Below are 24,162 nucleotides of genomic sequence, written 5' to 3'. Positions count from 1 at the left end.
ATGGGAGATGGAGACCCACAACATATGGAGGGGCCACACATGTTTTCTCACAGCACACTACCCACCCTGGGAGTAAGATCCATTGGGCACCCCTAACCTTAAGTCCAGTTGTGGACGACTCTGAGGTTGCGGCACTCATCTCACTTTACTGGCTGAGGGAGCCGGCGTACAGCTTCTGGGTCATGTGGCCAGCATGACTAAGCCGCTTCTGGTGAACCAGAGCAGTGCATGGAAACCGCCGGAGCGGTACCTATTTATCTACTTGCGCTGTGTGCTTTCGAACTGCAAGGTGGGCAGGAGCTGGGACTAAGCAACAGGAGCTCACCCTGTCATGGGGATTTGAACTGCCGACCTTCTGATCGGCAAGTCCTAGGCTCTGTGGTTTAACCCACAGCGCCACCCGCATCCTACAATAGGGTTTACTTCTGGCTAAAGCCATGTATAGGTTTGTGTCATTGGGCACCAGGCCTATTCCTTTTGGAGGAATTTTCATGGAGTGCAGTGGAAGTTGATGTAAATTGCATTGCAGGACATTTGTTTAATATGCCATCCTTAATCCAAGTTGACAGTGGTTTACAGTATAAAAACATGGATATGTATAACATAACAAACAAACAACAATACTTCATTCAGTTTAAAAGTCTGTAGATTGTTTAATCATCCAGAGGCCTGGTTATAGAAGAACATTTTCACATGGCACCTAAAGATACGTAATGAAGGTGCCAGGCGAGCCTTCCTGGGGAGAGCATTCCATAAGTGGGGAGCCTCCACGGAAAAGGCCTGTTCTTGTGTTGTCACCCTCTGGCCAAGAAAGGCCCCAGGTGATGATCATGGGGTCTGGGTCAGTTCATATGGGGAGAGGTGGTCCTTGGAAGTATTATGGTCCTGAGCCATTTAAGGCTTTATAGTGCCAATTAAATGCTCGAACTGTCTTGCTCCACTGAGCAACCTGAACACTGAGTTCTGCACCACAAGTTTCCAAACCATCTTCAGAGGCAGCCCTATGTATAATGTGTTGCAGTAATCTAACTTAGAGCTTACCAGAGTATTTGATTTGGTAGAACTGGTAGAAGCTTTTATGATATTATACTTCTTGAAGTGTTGTCAGTTGATAGGATATATCCTGACCCTTCTGCTATTTCATGGCTGTATGCAAAAAAATTTAGTGTGTTATTTTCAGTTGATTATTTCAAGGCCTGTTAGGTGTCTTGGAAGTCATTTAAAACTTTAAAGGTAGAATTTTTTTTTAACCCTTTATTCTATTTCCTTATCTTAAATTATTCTGTTTCTCCCTTTAAATTTGCAAACAATAAATAAACAATAAATTAAAGGTACAATTAAAACATTAATTTATTTACTAGTTTTTAATCCTGTAATTTGTCCACTGAACTCAGGGTTCTTCTTTTCCCATTGTGCCCTTTCCCATTGCATCACAATAACCCTGTGAGGTGGGTTGTACTGAGCAATACTGTTTTGCTCAGGACCACCTCAGTAAGTTTCATGACCATGGGCTTGGTCTCCAAATTCCACATTTTGTGTTGCCTTGTTCGGAATAAGCACATCACAGAGGCTCAGTGGTATCTTTGCATGCAGAAGGTCCCAGGTTTCAACCCCCAGCATAGCCAGGCAGGGCTGGTAAAGAACCTTGTCTGAATCCCTACAGAGCTGCTAGATATACCAGTGATCTGACTTAGTATAAGGCAGATTCCTATGTTCCTGTCCCACCTCTTGTTAGACATTACCCTTGCATACTAAATGAACTTTTGCAAAATTAAAAAAACCATTTTCAAAATCAAAGTTAATTGCTTGTTGTTCCCCAGCAACTGGTATTCAGTGGCATAATGCATCTTAAATTTGAATTTGCATATATCCATAGCTATTAGTCACAGAGAGACCTATTTTCCAGATTGTGAAATGGCCTAATCCCCATTATAACCTTCTAAGCTATTGATCATCACAACATCTTGAAGAATGCATGTGGATTAAGTTATAAATTCATGGAGTCTATACGTGACTTGCATTGGAATGAGCTAACTGTACTGAAAGAAAATTTGCACAACATATTTTAAAGGTTTACTTGGGTGCATTGATGCAGGGAATATTTTCTGTGAACTATGTTCTCTGTGCACACAAATGCATTTCAGGTGGTGATTCTGGAGTTTTGAAGGAGCTCTGTAGATTCTGAGTCATGCAACATTTGCCATAGAAATGCATATCTGAGGACACTGGGGAGCATTATCTGGAGACAAAGCTGACTGTGAACTATCATTTGAGCATGCCAGGCTTTCCCAAATTCAGACCTAATTGATGGAACTGAGGTCTACTGAAGACACGTATGACAAGTTCATGATCTATTACAGGAGTCTCTGTAAAATTTCAGTTAACAAGCCAAGATTTAATGCATGGCTTTGGTTTCGCTGTGATGAAGGGCTGTGGTGCTTTGGGGCAGTGCACTGTTTTGTGAAGGCCAAATATAAAGTTATAATACAATACAAAGTAAAAACCTTCTGCTGCATTCCCTAAACACACTTGTTAGTCCCAATGAACTCAGTGGGACTTCTGAGTAAAACTTATCAGGTTTGTACTATTCATAGTGCAAGCAACTATTTTATTGCACAACTAACTGTTGGTGCCTGTGCTGTAATTTGCACACAGTGTTATTGTGCAACCACATGCAAAACCTCTGAATGCAAGTTGATTCTTGGCATCCCCATTTATAATCTGGTATCTGTCAATGCAGTTCGAGTAACAAAAGGTAGAACAGTAAAGGTAGACCAGTTTGTAGCAAACACAAACATCACAGATACTGAGCTAGCTCTTAAACACTTCAGCTTTATTGTACATTACATGAAACTTTTAGTAGCCAAGAGATTCACAAAGGAGTGAGCTGAACAGAAACCCTTCTAACTGAAGATACATTCCACTGAAATAACTGTTAAATGCTGCAAATCACATGTGCCAAACAGTCCATTTTTAGCAGCCTAGGAAAGTGTTAGATCCATTATTTATCAAAAGAGGTATGTGTTTCAAGGCCTGACTGCACTGCCACTGGGTCTAGCAGTACCTGCTTCTCACAAAAAATAAAATAAAAATCTATCTAGCCATGTAAAGTACAAACTCAAATATTAGCTCCCATGCGTATTGGCATAGCTTTTTTCCATTTCTTTGCTTTTCAGCATTAGAGAGAGAGAGAGAGAGAGAGAGAGAGAATAAAACAAACACAATGATGTGGATCATTGAAACATGTGGGTAAGCTTCAACTTCAACATTTCAACTTGAAAAAAAACAATCCATGCATGAATTTTCTTTCCAACAGCAGCAAGAGGGAAGGGGCAATGCAGCGGGCCATGCTGTGGGAGTGCCATGGTAGGAGTTAAACTGCTTCAGTGCTGGCTGCCAGTTTCCAGTGCAGTGGCGGAGAAACACTGTGGCCAGGCTCTTTACTTTTCCTCAGGGTTGCATGCTTTCATATAGGAGTCAATGATATGTGGGGGCACCCCTTGCAATAGTAGTCTGAAGAATGAGACCCCACCTACGGATAAGGAGGAAGACAATAGTTAAAGCAATCAAGTGAACAGGTGTTTGCAAAAACTGAATTCCAGCTGTAAGTGTCCTGACATCCTACAGGCATTGACAGTGGGTGGGTGGGTGGACTGCCATAAGCGGTATCTGCTTCCAAGTAAACAAATTTAGGATTTGCAGCCTTGATGTATCTCTGACTGCAGCATTATTTTTTCTTCATGTAGGGTGAAATGGATCCCTTGGGAAGAGGGCCATCAAGGACTCATTGGTTCCATGTACAGTCAATGGAGACTTAGAACCAAATCAGAACCAGGGCAGACATCGTGTTTGCCATGGGAATGCTGCCAACAATGGGCTTGCTAATGGCCCTGTTGTAAAGTCTGCAAGTACTCGTCAGGTGAGCTGGTGCCATCGTGCTACAAGTCTCCACACCCTCTCTCAAGAGAACGTGATGGCGAGTCACATGTATCAGTAATGGTGGCAAGAAGACTCAATGTGATGCAACTGATCTATGTGGCAAGTCCTTGTAACAGACCAGAGCACACATTATGATTCCCAGAGGGATGCAAAAGCAGATTCCCAGTGGTAATTCCTTCTCCCCTCAGTTCTTGTTGTAACCCACCCTGGGGTCCTTGAAGTGTGGAGCGTAAATAACCTATTGGTAGCATTATGGTTAGACATTAAATGTGTGGCGTCTTCTGTGTCTCTTCCTTGCATCTTCCAGCAGTTGAAATAGATGTGTGACATGACATCATTGCATTACGTCACCTGCCTTTTGTCATCTAATGAAATGCTGAATGCTGTCATGTCTTATCAATTACTTCCTTTCAATTATGCCACACCATGAAACATGAATCAGCCAAGTATAAGGTAACATTTTGTTCAGCCCTGAGAGCTGAGCAAATGGGTGCTTATGGTGAGATAGGTGATTGTTGCACAACTCTCAACCCAACACCTATTTACTGCTGTCTGACTCAAACCACTTCAGTGGTTTTGCAGTGGCATGGGGAAAATGGGGGCAGTACCAAGTTGTGTGGAGGTGAAATAAGTTACAAAATGTAAAGCAGTTTCCCCAATCCACAGCACACTTGCTTATAAGTGACATTAAAGTCAGCAGATCTTATTTTTCAGAAAACAGTATTTGGTACTGGTGTGCTAATATCAATCATTACACCTATTAACAGTAATAGCATTTCCTTTGATGCTTTTTCAAGGTTTTAGGAATGTTCCAACTGAACACTTAAATCATTATTTGGGGGGTTTTTTTTGGTGGTGCTAAATCTGTGACCACAAAGAAATTAGGAAGCTGAATGCAGATCACTTCTGTGCTCACAGTTACAAATTAGAGAATAATATCTTTGCCCATCCTTAGTGCTAGTCAAAATGAGAACATTGCCTTCTTAGAAAGGGCTACTGTAGCTAAGGAGCCTTTGTGCAGAAGATTCTTCCAATGATTTGTCATTAGACCAATAGAAAATAGGACCTGTTTGTGGGGTAGCACAGTTGGAGCTTCCACATGGTTCCTCTACATGTTACTGCAGAAATGTCTGCATGCAGGAAAACATGTGGGAAGGGATAATGATGTGATTAATTCCTGTGTTAGCCCCAACTAACTGGAGTGATGCTCTCCACCCATTTTATAGGCTCTGGTGTGAGATGGAGCAACAGGAACCAGGAAACCCACTACTCCAGTAAAAACAGGTTAACAACCCATTGGTGCATTACAACGCAATAGGCCACATGTCCTTTCCATTGAGTTAATTAGCAATGTTGTGGCCAATCTTCTTTTGGGTACCTATTTGATTACCCAGGGTGTCTTCTGGGTAATCTGAGGGTAAGGTATGCTGTGGATTCATGAAGCAAAAGAGTTTTGTGTGTACAGCCCCTTCATTACCCTAGTTGAAGTACAAACTCTCAATAGTAGTTCCCTTAGTGCAGTGATGGCCAAACCTGGCCCTCCAGCTGTTTTGGGACTACAACTCCCATCATCCCTAGCTAACAGGACCAGTGGTCAGGGATGATGGGATGTCCCAAAACAGCTGGAGGGCCAAGTTTGGCCATCACTGCTTAGTGTCCTGAGGCTCATTAAAGAGAGGGGGAAAACCCGAGAACCCCTGCTATAAGTGTCCTAGAATTGCCACCAGTTCTGGCAGTACGCGAGGAGTAAGCATGGCCTCTAATAACCGAAAACTTACCTTCTGATGCATTTCCGATTCATGTCATAAACCTAAAGCACCAGGACTTTCCGAAGATGAACTTACCAATTGCTTCCAGTAAGTTTCAGCTCTACAGAGTCATGTTTTACCACTGACCCTTAGGGAGGAAGCTTTTTCCACATTCAACCAAATGAAATTGCAAGTTGCATTTCTGTGCAATCTCCCATATCCAGCTGAAACTGCATTATTTGGATTGTCTTGACTCAAAATAATTAAGGCATGCCACTGAAGGATTTGGGTTTTTTTTTAAAAAAATAGGCTATGCTTTCCTAATCTTCAGTGAATAGAGAAGAAAAGACACACATTTTTTTAAAAAAAACTGGCATGCTTTTAAAGCATTCTTTAAAGTCACTGTAGTGTAATTTTTTCAAGTAAAATTAGGTTTGGAATAAATAGCGTCATTTCTTTAGGCCGCTGAACCTTGAGGCCAGTTACTAGCTTTAAGTGCTAGAGTGCTCGGATAAATGGCTTGCTTTTTATGTAAAGTAAGCTGTTAACATGGCTCAGGCTTTGTTGCGTCCTGCTGAAGTTTTTATATCTGCATATGCTGTTAGTAAGTGGTTGCGTCACTGCAGGGAGTTGCTATCACAAGCATTTATTGGACAGATCCAGCGAAAGTTGTTAAGAGCACAGTGATATAAAAGTCAGTCTATTACAATATTGATTCTACAACCCCATTTTCATTAAATGACATAATGAAAATTATGCCATACGGTGGAAGGCTTTGTATGACGTAACAACAGACATAAGCTTCATATGCAGGGACCATATGAAAGCTTACCTTAGATGACACTATACATTCAAAAATCCTTACTGTGTAACTAAGGGAGAGAGAGAGAGAGAAGTTGTAAGCACTTAACTTGCTAAACACAAAAGTACAGAACTTGTTGAGTGAAATTATGTTCGCAACTATGATAAGATGACGTTTTAATCCTTAGTCATGTAAAAGATGTAAGAGAAAGAGAGGAAAGCAAATGGAGTGTCAAAATAGGCAGGGATCTAGCACTACTTCAACATTAACTATTAATATGTGAAGGTTTATTAATTGTGCACAAGCATAACTGATTGGCAGCTAATATAGAAGACACAATGGAGCCAATCAGATTGTGACACTAAAACTAAATAAGGTCAAATAAAACTAAACTAGATCACAGACATATATATATCCAGGGTGTTTATCAGTACAGGAAAAAAACCACACATGTAGTATTGAACTATTGATATATATATGTATGTATGTATAAGCATAGGTTGAAACTCTTAACAGGCAAAATTATCAAGTTTTGTGTACATAAAAAGTTGCACAATTTATGATGCAATCTTATACACACTTACCTGGGAGTAAGTCCCAGTGAACAAAGTAGGATTTACTCCCGAGTAAACATGCATAGGATTGCACTGCCTATCCTAGTTACCTTTGTAAGTAATGCATATATCTCTTAAGAAACAGTGTTTATTCTACATGTGTTTGGGGAATGGTAAGAAGGGAAATATCCAAACTAGGTAGAATGGTTAGTATACAGGTTGCTATTTGCTATATAAGATTAACAGAACAATCCTATGCATATTTTCTCAGAAGCAAGTTCCACTGTGCTCAATGGACTTAATTTCCAGGTAAGTGTGCATAGGATTGCAGCCTTAGTTTTGGAACTAATTATGTACAGTCATTTCATAATGTTTTTCTGCTCATTAAAAAAATTATAGGATTATAGGTAGCTCTTCCAGGCTATCTGAATGTTAAAATTAACTGCATAAACACACTTCTTTGATGTATGCTAGCTGCTGATACATAAGCAAAAAAAGTTACTTTAAGACATGAGTACAGATGAAACAGAAGTTCTCACCTAAGGTCTTCATAATCTGGATGTTAGTACCTAGAGTCTTGATGAATTTGGCCTTTTTTTGCTCATGCCATATCCAGTATGCCATGAACAACTATATAATCTAAGAGCAAAGATGAAATGCACACTTTTCATGCAAACACATTTTATATAGGAAGAAAGGAATGGAATGGAAGGTAATGCCCAGGGGAATATGATTTCAGAAACCTGTTTCTGCCCCGCCGAGAAGATTGGTTCTCCTGGGGTAATTACGCCATGATATATCACTGCAGAATTAGAATATTTGTACCAATATTTATTCTCATTTGAAATTATTTTGCATAAATGTTTAACAGTGTCAAGCTTGTTTTATTTTCAATTGGTAAACACCAGTTGTAATTTTTCAGTAGTTTTTAATTGACAAAGGAAACAAAAACCTGGACACATATCATGATTTTTTTTTTAAAAAAAACAATTAAAGACTTGTCTGCACTAGTCTTTTTTCATAGAATTTAACCTCATCAGACAGGCATCATTAAGACCTAGCTCCCAGCAGCTTGCTCCCTTCTGCGCTTCAGATGGGGGCAGTGGGAACATCAGTGCCAATTCAGGGGAGACCACTGAGCAGAGGAAGCATTAAGCAGGAATGCTTCTTATCCTACGCCTATGGTAGCTGTATGGTAGTTTGCAAATAATCTTGAATTGCAGCTGGTGCAGATAACCTTCAACAATAAATAACGTGCCCTTTCGGAATCATAAAAAATATATACTGAGCAGCAGAAGAGGTGGTGACTTAGTTCTTTCAGAATTGGGGGCAAGTAATTTTTTAAAAACACACCAAAATGGTAATGGGTAGTTGTCCTTTTTAAGGATGATGGATGATGATGGATTTTAGTTTTGTTGCAGCTCATTATTTTCAGACCCACTGAAGTCAATTACGTGGGTCTGAAAATCAATTACAATTATTGGCTTCAGTGGATATGAATTGAACTTTTTAGTTCTGAGTACCAAACTAGATATGACATAGGAAATCCAAAAGGAATGCTGTCCTTGGACACGTTCATAGCAACCTGGGAGCTGATTCAGACTGGGACTGTGGCATTGGGGAAGGAAGGGTTCCCTAATGCCATTCACCCAAACTAAAACTGATCCTTTCCAAATCTGCTGCATGCTGTGTGGGGCAAATGGGAGTTCAAATGAAGCTGCCCATCAGCAGAGTAAAAATGCTTCTCCAAAAAGTTTGAAGCAAAGTGGAAACAAATACAAAACTGGAATCTTCTTACAATACCGTAGAAGTCCAGCAAATAAATTAAAAGTTCTGCTTCAGTGCCTGCAATACTTGGTTACATTCTTGCAATTGCTAATCTCTATACACACAACTAAAAAGAGCAGCTAGAGCCTAATGCTAGAACCAAACCCTTCTTAACAGGGGCCAGCACTATTCATTTCACCTGGAGAGTGCAGCAGATCCAATTATCCACTCAACTGAAATGCAAATTAATGGCTATGCATATATCCAACCCCCATTGAAATGAATGGGGCAGCCTGTATGGGGAGAAGACTACCTTGTACAAAAGCATTTGATTCCAGCATCAGTGTACTGCTTGAAACACCTAAATGTTCTTAGGATAAGTAACTAAATGGATGTAAACATTGTTGACCTTGTGACTTGGTTATGAGGAAAGTATGAGCTACAAGCTCAACCAGTTTAGCAGGAAGGAAGTCTGCTGAACTGTTCTAAGGATGGATTATCAATCAGCTGGTTAAGTGAGGGGTGTTTGACTTGAGTTAATAAAACAGTATCAGGTACCAAATTTTGTGGGTAGGGAGTAGGGAAAGGGAAATAAACACAAGTCTGGGATGGGATATTCGCAATAAAAGGGATTTCTTTTCCAGCTGTGAAGCAAAATGAAATGCATGCTTTCAGTGTGAAGATGTTTAGCTTTTCCATCTCTGGAAGTTAAAACAGAATTTTATGGCTTGGGATGTAGTAAAAAAACTGTTATACATGGAAGGACTCATGGATGGAAAAGCTGTGAATATGAACATTTTAGAGCCATTTTTACCACAATGTATGAGTCACTGGTGGCATAGAAATCGTTGTGGCTTAAAAAAACAAAAACAGTGGCATTTTTATCCTGGATTGTGAGTAATGTAATTACAGATTGAGTTTCTGCAGCAGTGTGGGATTTATAACGGGAAAGCTTATGCTTTATAATGAAATATTAGTCCAACCTGACCTTTTAGGCTTGAAAATAAACGAAATGGCTTTTCTATAGCTAATTGTTTCTCATGTGGTGAACAGTAAGCTCTGCCTGGGATGATGTCATTGCTTCTATGTGGACAACAGAGTAAAAAGGAGTCAAGAAATAGGACTATCCTAATGCTCAATTCTATATAAGCACGGACATTCTGTGGGACCTCTGTCCTGTTTTGAGTTGGGCAAGATAACTAATAAATTACACAAACAGTTAATCAAAGTCCAGAACAAACAGAAATGCAATATACCAATAAAACATTAAATAAATTGAAAGAGAAACATATGGAGATCCAATCACATATCATCCTTGTATACTCCCTATAACGTTCTTGAGATGTATTATTGACATTCAAAAATATTTCACCAACATCTTGGTATTGTTTTCTTTGTGTGTGTGTGCTTTAAGTGGTTTTACAACTTCTTTTCTACTTCAATTGTTGTTGTTTACTTATTTAATGTAGGCCACCCAGAGTTTCAGGCCACCCACCCCAGAAAGGTGGGTGGCCTTTAATGTAGGCCACCCACCTTTCAGTTATGGGGTGGACTACAAATGACACAAGTAATTAAATAAATGGTCAATAAATCAACTGCTCTCTCATAATAGTCTACCACCATTTCACTCATTAATTTTACTCACCCAAACTAAAAAACAACAAATAGCAAATTGTAGCTCTCTGCTATGATCACAAACATTAAGAAACTAGGCCTCATGACCTGATCTATATTCTCTCCCCTCAGAAACAATTTTGGGCTCGTTGAGACAACCTTACCTTTAACTTCCAATTTGCATTCAACTTCTGCCTCACCCAGACTGTTGACAGCCTTGCAAGTGTATGTGCCACCATCAAAGGGGCTGGGCTTGCGGATCTCCAAGGTGCAAACTCCCTGGTTACCAAACATTCTGTACCGGGGGTCATTCATGATAACTATTTTGTTCTTCATCCATGTTATCTTGGGCTGTAGTTAAAAAAACACCAGCAACACAGAGTAGTTCAAAACAAAGCAAAAGTTAAATTTTCTTTTGTGGTTTTATATCAGTTACAGTAGGTTAGGTTTTATATTAGTTAGTTGGGTTTGTGGAGTGGGACACCTGTTTGGATTGTTTTTACTGTTATTTCCTAAATTCTATAGTTAGGTGTGAGATTCTGAGGAAAGTCCAATGCAGGTTCCTTTACCTCTCAAAACCAACATCCCCAATAGACTTATTATCCAGATTATTATCCAATTTAAAGAAAACAGTGTCCATTAAGGCGATAATGTCTATAGAAAAAGAAAAAGGTGTATTTGAAGTTCCCAATATTTTGCTCACCGTGCTCTCCCTATTTCCCCAAATAAAAAGTAACAGAGAAATGAGACATCTGCTTAATTTCTGAGTCTCAAGCTGCCAGGAAAGCTCAAGTATGTAGTTAGGAAAGAATTAAGTAGTATGAGAGGGCCTTCTCGGTGGCTGCTCCCAAATTGTGGAAGTCCCTTCCAGGGGATGCTAGGCTGCTCCCCTCTTTGCTTTGATTTCACTGGCAGGCAAAGGCTTTTTTGTGCAGAAAGGTCCTTGGCCATTAACTGGCTGTTGTGGCAGGGTCTGCTGAGATTGGGTGTTGGGCTTGTGTATTGGTGCTTTTGAATGATTTTAAGTGTTTTTTTTTAGTACTGTTTTAATTGGGTTACTTATTGTTTTTCAATATTTATATTTATTGTGCATTTATAGCTGTACCTATTTTGATCTATGCTGTGAGCAGCCTTGGGTCATTCACTGGGAAAAAGGTGGGGTATAAATAAAATTAATGAACGAATAAGTACCACAGTACCTACACAGTAGAGATGAAGAAGCAAAGTACCGTATTTTTCGCTCTATAACACGCACCCGACCATAACACGCACGTAGTTTTTAGAGGAGGAAAATCCGTAGACATGCCACCCGTAGGCATTCCCTCCATAACACGCACAGACATTTCCCCTTACTTTCTAGGAGGAAAAAAGTGAGTGTTATGGTGCAAAAAATACGGTAGGTTGTTTTTGGTCCTGGGATTACTTACCCATTTTGCTAAACAGCAGGAGTGTGGAAGAGGTGGGATTTTAGGAATCCAGTCTTTACTACAGCCTTTGCCAACCTGTTGCCCTCCAGATGTTTTGGACTACAATTCCCATCAGACCCAGCCAGGTGGGCACTAAGTTGGTGAAGCCTACTTTATTATATAATCTTTCCATTGCCTGCTAAGTTCTGACGTGCTTTGTGAACAGATTAAAGCACTGTCCCATCTGGAAATGTCTGTGTTGATGTACAGACTTTTATGTCATTCAGCATGATAGCTTACCTTGGGATTTCCTCTGACGCTGCAGTTCAAAGTTGCATTGTAACCAGACACAGCATATGTATTAACTAAAGGCTGGGTAAACATTGGTGGTTCATTGAAATTGAAGTCCTCATAAACTGGGTTTTTGTAGACTTTCCCTGTAAAACAAAAGTTCAGGAACTGCTAGAAAAATAGTATTTTGTATTGTTTTAGCCATACTGTGTGGCTGATATTTTTCCTTTTAACAGGTATGTAGAATTATAAGAGCAGGCCTAGCATGTGACACACATCAACACTAAATCAAAAGAGAATTAACACAGGCTGCTTTAGAGGAATACTGGATTGTGGAGAATCATCGCCACGAAATACTGTTTACGTCTTAACAACCCTGTTCAGAACCTTCACTCTGCTTACCACAACCAACTATGATATTCTATCCTTTATATTATTAGAATCCCTCTTTTTTCATTTCTACACTGCCTCCATGTTTTCCTTCTTCTCTGTCCACAGGTGCTGAAGTTGAACTAAAGAGCAAGTATGTGGAAGAGGTGGCACCTTAGCAGCTCATTAATTACTACAGCTTTCACCATCCTGGTTGTGACCTGATGTTGAGCTCCAAGACTGAGTGAAAAGTATGGATTGCTAGATCAGACCAATGGTGTATCTAATCTAGCATTGTGTTCCACAGTGGCCAACCAGATACAGTAGATGCTTATGGAAAGCCCACAAGCTAATCAGGAGGCCTGGAGTGTATTCTTATTATTTCCGTTGTTTGCTACGCCTGATAGTGTAGCCATTCAGAATCCTCATTTTGCTCAAAGCAGAATACCTTTCATGTGCCAGTTCTGCAATAAAGCAAGAGCTGGCCAAATCTCCCTTGTAAAGCAGACACGGGTTAAGTCTTCCTTATGTTCTCAAAATAGGATAGTAAGTAGTTTATGGGCTTTGGGAACAATATGGCTTTGGCATAATATGCAGTGACAGGACACATTCGACTTTTCTGACCATCTTCCTCCTTCCTCAAAACTAGGTTGGGGTGTGTGTGTGTGTGTGTGTGTCTGTATGTACACACGTACACACACACACACACACACAAATGCACTTTAGAAGTATTCTGAATATTGCATTCTTTAGACAGGCCTTTGCAATATGTTTTTCTCTTTTTAAATAACTAGGACTTATTGATGTTCTATTGATGTTTATATGGATGCTTCTGCTGATTTTATTATAACTTTGTATGCTGTATACCACCTTGATATACCTTTAGGAAAGTGAGGTTTTTAAATACTTAAATAAACAAACAAATACATACATCTGCCTGAATGGAATGTGATTGCTGTGAGCCAATTATGTGAACTAGCTCTCAGCACAAACTCGACAGCATTCCTGCAATGAACTGAATGAGTAAATCCACACTATGAGCACTTGGTTGTGCACTGTGCAAAACGGCAAAATCAAACCACTACACATTCAGGCCAGCTGAAATTTTGTTTCAGCATTATATTGAAGGTAAAAACAAAATTCCCATTGATTCTGGTGAGTGAGTTCTACATCTTATGTGAATTTATCATCCAAGTAACTTGAACAAACAAGTGGCTTTTCCTCTCTCAAAGACAAATAGATTGTGCCTCAACTCCAAGAAATGAGTGCTCTGTGCTCTGTGTTGTATTCTATTTCAGTGTCATAGTTTTAGAGTTAATCTAGCTAACCATCCTTGGCAATCACAGCGCTCTCCGTTGTCCTTGTTGCATCCTCACTGAGGCCACACATATTTTCAGCAAAGATCCGGAAGAAATACTCATTCCCAATGATAAGTTCAGTAATGGTAGCGCTGGTCCGGTGGTAGTGTTCAATGACGGTGAACCATTCCTGCAAGATACAAGGCCAGGTTAAATTGCTATGAACAACTCAATCCCGTGATTATCAATTCATAAGTAAGGCCCACTGAGTTCAGTGAGACTTACTTCCAGGGAAGCATGCATAGGACTTGCTTCCATTATTAAGCAAACTGACATTTCATAAATGGGTCCCCTGGGAAGACAACCAAGAGATCAAATGTTAAGGGAAGTAAGAAAGTTCACCAAAAAGCCCAAGCTCAAAATAGGTGAAACAGAAATAAAGATATCCATTTAGTTTTATAAGTAGCAGCTGCTTATGTAACAAAACCAGCAACCATATGCCATACATCATTTCATAGATTTTCCAAAGTACCCAATTATGGCAAATGATAAGCTTTTTGAATAGATGTACTATTTTGATGAAGCTGTACTTCATGAAATGTGAAGTAAGAAATCCTTTACTTACTTACTTACTTACTTACTTACTTATACTTTGCAGTAAAATATGAATAGAAAGTGAATTCTAGTAATTGGCACATTCCCTTTAGTAGTCCAGATGATCATTCTAGGAAAAGCAATATGCTGAAATCTGAGTTTTCTGAACTTAGGGGTGGGGAACAGGGCAAAGTTCACTTTGCCTGTTGATCGCTAAAGTGCACCACAGATAAGAAAGCCAGAGATTGGAGTGGGGGGCAGGGTGGAATTGTGGAGTTGTGTCCACATTACCTAGTTTGCTTGCTTTTTCTTATTTACACTTATAGATTTCCCTTTAAACCCTATGATCCCAGAGCAGTGAACACACATGATGAAACCATGGAAAAATTCATTTAAACATAATCCAAACATTGCATTGCATTAAATCAACAAAGCAGTTCAGCAGTAAACCTCAGAATCAGCATGGCCACTCACAGACCTCTTCCAAATCATTATTTATTGTATTTGTTAGTAGCCCCCCCCCCCGCCCCCACTGAGAACTGACCCCAAAGATCTTAAAAGTATTACAAACATTAAAACTAAGTATACAAACCAAAATAAAATGAAAAGCTTAGAAGCACAGCCTATGTGTTATATATCTATATACAGTGGTACCTCTGGTTAAGAACTTAATTCGTTCTGGAGGTCTGTTCTTAACCTGGAACTGAGGTGCCACCTTAGCTAATGGGGCCTCCCGCTGCCATCGCGCGATTTCTGTTCTCATCCTGAAGCAAAGTTCTTAACCCGAGGTAGTATTTCTGGGTTAGCAGAATCTGTAACCTGTAACCTAAAGCATCTGTAACCCGAGGTACCACTGTATAGACATATTCACATGTGCAGACCTAATTCAATCTGCAGTCTGAGGCTCCTTCGTCTTGCCTGTCTTTGCTCCACCCTCTTCATACCTCTTTGGGTTCTGGGAAACTTGGGGGGAGGAGCTTCTGCCTCTGATTCTAAACTGCTCCCTGCCACAGCCTTTCTTGCTCACGAAACCCTGTTATCTCTTCAGCTTCTGACAACTCCTCCTCCCAGTTTGCTCCCTATGACCACTCATCGTCATCCCACCACCAATGCCCGGGCTCTGAGCCTTCTTACTTTGGGGGTTCCCTTGGAAGTTTCCCAGCTGGTACCTCCCACCATTGCTTTGCATGGAGCCAGTCCATGGCATCCAGGGAGGTCACCATTAAAAAGGCACACTCTTGTGTTGCCACTCATAGGGGGCACACAGAGAAGGTTGTCACATGATAACTGCTGGGTCTGGGTTGGTTTATGCCTGGGTGAATATATTATATAGTTGGCTTAGAATAGTTATCCACCTTAAAGCAGCAATGTTGTTAATGGAAGATTAAATCCATTCAAGAACACTTTATTGAGTACAGCGTGCAAAGCACACTTCAAAAGACTCTTGTTCAGCTTGGCAGAGAAGTAACAGCAATGCAAACAGTATAATGTTCACAAGAGTCACAGCAACTGGGACCAGGGCAGGAGATGACTGGGCTTTGTTTCATTTATTTATTTAGTAAAAAAATGTATTAACTGCTTTATTTTTCAAGTCAACTGAAGAGATGGGGGGAAACCATCTAAACATTACCAACAAGTCCAGAGTGCAAAATTACTTAACAGCACTGCTGATTTTGAAGTTAAGCAGAGAAAAATATCCAATGGGTTTTCCTGGCCACAAATATCACAGATGCTGATCAAATTTGATGTAAAGTCCTTTGTAGCAGCAGCAGCTGAAAAGGCAGCTTGTATCTTGTATCACAAAAGCACACAACATCCACAAGAAGTAGCAACCTTTCCAAACAACCTTGCACATAAAAGTCTCATCCTAAGATTTGCTGGATCAAAAAGTCTACTTACCATGCTTTTTTTGTCAGCTTTTTGAATTGTGTACCCAGTTATGTTTGCATTGCCATCATCCTTGGGCGGCTGCCATTCCAAAGCAACATTCTCTCCCCAGACATCTGCAATTTTTACAATTTGTGGTGGGCCTGGACGATCTGTGGCAATAAAGTAGCACCATCAATATTTCACACTTTTCCACAGCAACAATATGCTCAATTTGCCTAAGTGTTAAACAAACCATGAGTTATTCACAAACTGATGAGCAGTGGCTAAATCTTCAATTTGGTTTCACACTGCTGTTTGCTGCTGGAAACAAGAGTTGCTTGGCCAACACAGAATTTAACCTTGCAGTAGCACCCATTAGATGATGTCATGAATTATGTTGTCTGATGGTTGGGTACACATGGTTTGGGGGAAATGGCTTCGTGGGCCGATTTGGACCTCCGGCCAGATTGTCCCCAACTCTAATTTAAAAGATGTATTTCCTGTCTCCTTGTCAAATGATCCCCCAAGTGGCTTACATATTATAACAATACAGAACAAAATAATTAACTTGTCTCCCTTGGTAGTGGGGTGACCAACAGAGAGCTGGGGAGACATTACATTCCTGTTGTCTTAAGGGGCCTACTGTGAGCTCAGACACGATAGGCTTATTCCCCTGCAGGAAGCCTGCTTCCAGGCAGAACTGGGTTGTAGTTGTGGGGATTATTGTGTGATCAGATAAAATGCAGCTTCTGACTTGCCTCTCAGTAGCGGAGAAGCCAAGAGAGATGCTGGGGTGGGTGACATTAATACTTATTTCCAGCTCTCTGGTGTTCCTGCTGCTGTCTTTGCAGGGCTTACAGTGAGCCCAGGGAAAATAGATCCTCTCTCCAGAAAGCATGTTTGAACTCAGTGGGCCTTAACTTCTGTGCAAATTTCCATAGGACCGGCTGTTATTCACTTGCAGAAACTGAGTTTCTAGTTTTACTGAATCAAATGGAACTACAGACTGATTCATATAACTGCTGGGCTGGTCCCTCACTCCAGCGATAACATCTGTATTCTAATGATCACATGCGTCAGGTGGATGATGCCAGCACTGAGGGAAGAGGTAGCACAATAGAGGTATTGAGGGAACTGAGGGAAGAGGTAGCACAATTGTGTGGTTTGGGGTTTCAAGAGGTTACTTCTGCAGCATAGGTTCTGATCACCTGGAAATATCAACCACACTAATTTGATAATAATATATGTCCCATTACTCCCCCAGTTGCACACGTAGGTGATGAGTATAGGGAGAAATTGAGAAACTAGAGGGATGTATCATGCTTGGGGAGACCTGAGGCTTGTATAGGTACAAAATGTATTTAAAAACAACTCAAGGGCAAATTAATAATAATAATAATAATAATAATAATAATAATAATAATAATAGCTCAGTGAAGAGTGAGCATGACCAGTAGCCACTGAACGTTAAGTATCAAAGGTGTGTAAGTAATAATGAAGCATTCTGGAGAATATCATGATTAGCTTGCTAAAACCCTGAACACTCTGATTAGAAGATGAGGATAAACTGTATCATTTTCTTGCAGGTTTTACTTGTATCAACTTAAATGTCAGTATTGCATTTAAAAACTTCAAATATAAGAGTTAAGATACTTCAGCAAAGAATGAATAGCTGACATTGTCTAAATATTTTTTGAAAAAGAGCAGATTTCAGAAACATCAGCATGTGTTTCCTCAAAGCATCTAACTTTCTCAAAGGCATATTTGTGAGAAACTATTTTTCATTGTGATAATAAGGAAAACCTTCCAGACTCACACAGAAACTAGGTCAGGTGCAATCACAGCAGGAAGATTAACAGTTACATTGCTCCCTCGAGCCAGTAGATTATCCTAGTTGGCTTCTACTGTAAAAACAATAACAACAACTAATACAATCCCTAAATTTAATTTCTAGCTTTGCTCATAAAAAGTCTGCCACGTTTCTTTCTGTGTTCCCTCTAACAAAGGAATCTGTGTGTTTCGCTTAAAGCTGGAGAGAGATCTGGGTAACTCTTGTATTTTATATTTGGATAGAACCTAATCCAACTGAGTTTGCAATTCATTCCCTTTTAAGACTGTGACCAAATTCAGACGTGGTTACAACATCAAACCAGCTTTTTTCCTGTCCCATTTACCCCTGCCTTCTTAGACTTCTATCCTGAAGAACAATGCTAGAGAACTCGAAAGCATGATCATTCTTGTGACATTTTGGTTTGCTCTAACGAAAGGATTAATCTATTAAGGATTTGGAGCTTTAATGGAACAACACAGTTCCCTTTGCTTTTTATTGATAAATATAAAATGTAATCATTCGGCAAGGTTAAATAGCTGGAATGTATGTCCAGTTTGACTTCCTGCACTTTCCCCTTCCATTTATCAAATATACACTCTTGATCTGAAGTAGAGGATTAAAACAATATCAGAAAGAAGTGTGTCATATTCTGAAATTTATAGAACCATAGAATTGTAGAGTTGGAAAGGACCACAAGGGTCATCTAGTCCAACCCCCTGCAATTTTAATGCACATAGTAATAAAGGATTCAACTTTATTTTTAAAACTTATGATGTATCTATCTCAATATGTTGTCTTTTGTAGAAGGCAGTTCCAGACACTACAGAGGAACATACAAGAGATCATAGAACAGTGGGTACTAACTCCTAGCTTCTTGCAGTCGTTTTAGGAATGCCCCAAACATGCCAAAGGATTGCTAGTATATCCCAATTAACAGCCTATATTCTTATCGCTTCTAAATTTTTACACGTACCAACTATTTGAATCTCTATTGTGGCTCTATCCACCAAATTGTCTACTTTGACTTTCATGTCATATTTCCCAGAGTGGATCCTTTCTGCCTTTCGGATGAAGATGATTGTGTCATTTTCACTGTTGCGGATGTTAATTTGGTTCTTATCTACATGAGCTCCATTTTTCTTCCAAGAGACCTTAGGTCTTGGTCTTCCCTGTGGGGGGGAAACAAACAAACATGTCGACGGACCAAATTTTATATGACTGTAGTATTATTTTACGGTGATCTTTAAATAAGGTTAAACAGAGAACTGCATGTTTAAGTCAAGGAGCTACTTACTGAACGATAACTGCAGGTTCATTCTGAACACATTGAGATATATTGCAGTTCTTTTGTCAAGTTATTTTCAAGGCAGGGGCTGAGGCTTCAAAATAACTCCCTGTGACTTAAATGACAGTAAGAGAAAGCTGCATTTCTGATATTTTGTTTATTTGTATGATACCTTACCTGCTCTTTAGTGTAAGGTCCCAGGGTGGGTTACACCAATATAATATGCAACAGATTAAACTGCTACAATTAAAGACAAGCAAATGGTTCAGAATGAAGCAGAACAATATATGGTTTTTGGTTTTTTTTAAAATGTGGGTCCCACAAAGCAAAATACATTAACTGTCAAATGCCAGGGTAAATAAGTGCATCTTCAGTAAATGGTGAAAGCTGTACAATGAATATGCTAGATTCACCTATGTGGGGAGGGAGGTCTACAATTTAGGGGCTATCACAGAGAACTCTCAGGCCACCAATCTCCACATTTCTGGGAGTGACAGGGACTAGCAAGAGAGCCCCTTTTGCAGATCTTAACACCTGAGAAGGTTGAAAGGGTTGGAGTTATTTGGGGCCTATGTCTTTAGGGCTTTAAACATTAATGAAAATCCTGTAACAGGCCTGGAAAAGAATTGACAATGCACATACATGTACTATTATGATAAGCACAGTATTACTATAGTTTTGGGCGTTCAGCATATACTCTTTAACCTTTTTGGCATTACCAGCTAGTACATCTGAACAGATGCCATAATTTCCTCTTCTGGTCCTACAAGTATTCAATGAGAGGCTGAAATACCTGTTTCTTCTAGTGACTTCTTGGTAGTCCTGAGTAGTTCTGGGACTACTGGAAACTAATATGAACTTTTTTAAAAAATAAACAACCTCCAGTGATAGGACCTGCATATTATTGAACACAGGCAGAAAATCCAGTAGCACATGCTGCTGTTTTGACAATACAGGCAGCCCCCCGTTTATACGCGTTCAATATGTATGTGACTGTATATAGAATCATAGAATCATAGAGTTGGAAGAGACCACAAGGGCCATCGAGTCCAACCCCCTGCCAAGCAGGAAACACCATCAGAGCACTCCTGACATATGGTTGTCAAGCCTCTGCTTAAAGACCTCCAAAGAAGGAGACTCCACCACACTCCTTGGCAGCAAATTCCACTGTCAAACAGCTCTTACTGTCAGGAAGTTCTTCCTAATGTTTAGGTGGAATCTTCTTTCTTGTAGTTTGGATCCACTGCTCCATGTCCGCTTCTCTGTAGCAGCAGAAAACAACCTTTCTCCCTCCTCTATGTGACATCCTTTTATATATTTGAACATGGCTATCATATCACCCCTTAACCTCCTCTTCTCCAGGCTAAACATGCCCAGCTCCCTTAGCCGTTCCTCATAAGCCATCGTTTCCAGGCCTTTGACCATTTTGGTTGCCCTCCTCTGGACACGTTCCAGTTTGTCAGTGTCATTCTTGAACTGTGGTGCCCAGAACTGGACACAGTACTCCAGGTGAGGTCTGACCAGAGCAGAATACAGTGGCACTATTACTTCCCTTGATCTAGATGCTATACTCCTATTGATGCAGCCCAGAATTGCATTGGCTTTTTTAGCTGCCGCGTCACACTGTTGGCTCATGTCAAGTTTGTGGTCAACCAAGACTCCTAGATCCTTTTCACATGTACTGCTCTCAAGCCAGGTGTCACCCATCTTGTATTTGTGCCTCTCATTTTTTTTGCCCAAGTGCAATACTTTACATTTCTCCCTGTTAAAATTCATCTTGTTTGTTTTGGCCCAGTATTCTAATCTGTCAAGGTCGTTTTGAAGTGTGATCCTGTCCTCTGGGGTGTTAGCCACCCCTCCCAGTTTGGTGTCATCTGCAAATTTGATCAGGATGCCCTTGAGTCCATCACCCAAGTCGTTGATAAAGATGTTGAATAAGACCGGGCCCAAGACAGAACCCTGTGGCACCCCACTAGTCACTCTTCTCCAGGATGAAGAGGAACCATTGATGAGCACCCTTTGGGTTCGGTCAGTCAGCCAGTTACAAATCCACTGAGTGGTAGCATAGTCAAGACCACATTTTACCAGCTTCTTTACAAGAATATCATGGGGCACCTTGTCAAATGCCTTGCTGAAATCAAGGTAGGCTACATCCACTGCATTCCCTTCATCTACCAGGCTTGTAATTCTGTCAAAAAACAAGATCAGGTTAGTCTGACATGCTTATTTTTCAGAAATCCATGCTGACTATTGGTGATCACAGCATTCCTTTCTAGGTGCTCACAGACTGTTTGCTTAATGATCTGCTCCAGAATCTTCCCTGGTATTGATGTCAGACTGACTGGGCGGTAATTATTTGGGTCCTCTCTTTCCCCCTTTTTGAAAATAGGGACAACATTTGCCCTCCTCCAGTCTGCCGGGACTTCGCCTGTTCTCCAGGAATTCTCAAAGATGACTGCCAGTGGTTCTGAGATCACATCTGCCAGTTCTTTTAATACTCTTGGATGCAGTTCATCTGGCCCTGGAGACTTGAATACATCTAAACTAGCCAAGTATTCTTGTACTATCTCCTTAGTTATTCTGGGCTGTGTTTCCTCTGCTGAATCATTTGCTCCAAATTCTTCAGGTCGGGCATTGTTTTCTTTATCGGAGAAGACTGAGGCAAAGAAGGCATTGAGGAGTTCAGCCCTTTCTGTGTCCCCTGTTTGCATTTCACCATCTTCTCCTCTGAGTGACCCCACTGTTTCTTTGTTCTTCCTTTTGTTACGAACATACCCATAAAAGCCTTTTTTGTTGCTTTTAACCTCTCTCGCAAGCCTGAGTTCATTCTGTGCTTTAGCTTTTCTGACTTTGTGTCTACACGTGCTGGCTATTTGTTTGAATTCCTCTTTGGTGGTTTCCCCCCTTTTCCATTTTTTGTACACATCCTTTTTTAATCTTAACTCAGTTAAAAGTTCTTTAGATAGCCACCCTGGCTTCTTTAGGCACCTTCCATGTTTCCGTCTCATTGGTATTGCCTGAAGTTGTGCTTTTACTATCTCCCTCTTAATAAACTCCCAGCCATCATGAACTCCCTTTCCTTTTAGTATTACTGTCCATGGGATCTCACCCAGCACTTCCCTAAGTTTTATGAAGTCGGCTTTCTTAAAGTCAAGAAATTGAGTCCTAGTATGCTTGGCTGCTCCTTTCCGCTGTATAGTAAACTTCAGAAGAGCATGATCACTCGCGCCTAATGATCCTTCCACTTCTACCTCACTAACCAGGTCATCAACATTGGTTAGGACCAGATCTAAAATGGCTGTTCCTCTTGTTGCTTCTTCCACTTTCTGGACAATGAAGTTGTCTGCAAGGCCAGTGAGGAATCTGTTTGACCTTATGCTCTTGGCTGAGTTTGACATCCAACAAATATCTGGGTAATTGAAGTCCCCCATTACTACTATCTCCCTTCCTTTTGCATGCTTGGCCATCTGTTTCAGGAAGGCATCATCTATGTCCTCCGTTTGGCTTTGGGATCTATAGTAAACTCCCACAATGAGGTCACTGTTATTCTTCTCTCCCTTAATTTTGACCCAAATGCTCTCACTTTGGCTTTGAGGTTCTAAATCTTGGATCTCTTCACAGGTATACACATCCCTGATATATAATGCCACTCCTCCTTTCTTGTCTGGTCTGTTTCTCTGAAATAGATTGTATCCCTCCATTATTACATTCCAATCGTGGGACTTATCCCACCAGGTTTCAGTGATGCCTATTATGTCATATTTAGTTTGCTGTACCAAGAGCTCAAACTCATCTTGTTTATTTCCCATGCTTTGCGCATTAGTGTACAGACATTGAAGTCCATTAATCATTCCCCCGTGTCTCTTATTTAGGGATTTTTTCCTCCCACCACTAGGTCTGCATGCTGTTTGCTCCATTTGGTCTATGACATTTGGATGATCATCTTCATCAATTGACAGACTCCTACCTTCAGGAGCACTGTCTCCCTCCCCCACATTAGTCAGTTTAAAGCCCTCTTGATGAGGTTTCTGAGATTTTTGGCAAAAACATTCCTCCTAATCGTTGTGAGGTGCAGCCCATCGCTTGCCAGAAGTCCATCTTCAAGAAACTGCAGTCCGTGATCTAAGAATCCAAACCGTTCCTGTTTACACCATTTGCGAAGCCAGCTGTTCACTTCCACTATTTTTCCCTCTCTCCCTGGGCCATGTCGTTCAACTGGGAGGACAGATGAGATGACAATTTGTGCATTTAATTGCTTCAATTTCCTGCCCAGAGCCTCGTAGTCTCTTTTGATCTTCTGGAGGCTATTGCTTGCAGTGTCATTGGTTCCCACATGAACCAAGAGGAAGGGGTATTTGTCAGTGGGTTTTATGATTCCTTGCAGTCATTCAGTTACATCTTGGATCTTAGCCCCGGGGAGACAGCACACTTCCCGAGACATCTTGTCAGGCCCACAGATCACTGCTTCTGTTCCCCTCAGTAGGGAATCCCCTATCACCACTACACGCCTCCTCTTAGGTCTGGTCGGGGTTCTTCCGTGAGCTGTCCGTTCCAAGGTCACCTGCACATTCCCTGAGGACTGACTTTGCTGCTCGTCTTCATATACCTGATCGACTGTAATGAGGGAGAGATCCTCAAATGGAGTCTGCTCTTCGTCTTCCATGCTAGGGGAGAGGACCTCAAAGCAATTGTGTATTTCTAAACAATCAGAGCGAACCCTGGGCCTCCTACTTCTTTGAGTCACGTTTCTCCATATATCTGGCTCCTGTGTTGGTGAACTAGCCTCCTTCTCAGG

The 24,162-nt window shown here is 40.6% G+C and overlaps 1 protein-coding gene and 1 long non-coding RNA gene across 12 annotated transcripts in view; one reads left to right on the top strand and one right to left on the bottom strand.

The window, feature by feature from the left end:
• The first annotated feature begins 315 nt into the window (after positions 1–315).
• LOC309351396 lies at positions 316–3,197 on the top strand. Its single transcript, XR_014160823.1, has 2 exons — positions 316–596; positions 1,835–3,197. It is a non-coding gene; the product is annotated as an uncharacterized lncRNA (long non-coding RNA).
• MYBPC1 (myosin binding protein C1) overlaps positions 2,813–24,162 on the bottom strand; it is a 96,082-nt gene continuing 74,732 nt past the window's right edge. For 8 of the 11 annotated variants that reach the window (XM_081878797.1, XM_081878807.1, XM_081878801.1 and 5 more), the window contains 6 exons: positions 19,056–19,251; positions 16,282–16,421; positions 13,819–13,978; positions 12,131–12,267; positions 10,589–10,775; positions 2,813–3,532 (listed from right to left, as the gene is read on the bottom strand). In XM_081878797.1, the coding sequence (XP_081734923.1) occupies positions 3,441–3,532; positions 10,589–10,775; positions 12,131–12,267; positions 13,819–13,978; positions 16,282–16,421; positions 19,056–19,251 (912 nt within the window). In that variant the 3' untranslated portion in view covers positions 2,813–3,440. Of the gene's footprint in view, positions 3,533–6,519; positions 6,560–7,786; positions 7,846–10,588; positions 10,776–12,130; positions 12,268–13,818; positions 13,979–16,281; positions 16,422–19,055; positions 19,252–24,162 lie in introns of all 11 variants that reach the window. The other 3 variants (XM_081878800.1, XM_081878798.1, XM_081878805.1) reach the window with 2 other exon arrangements.

This window comes from Podarcis erhardii (assembly GCF_964252035.2).
Source record: "Podarcis erhardii genome assembly, chromosome: 10".
In the NCBI taxonomy this organism is placed as follows: Eukaryota; Metazoa; Chordata; class Lepidosauria; order Squamata; family Lacertidae; genus Podarcis; species Podarcis erhardii.
This window is presented reverse-complemented; position numbering and strand designations above follow the sequence as displayed.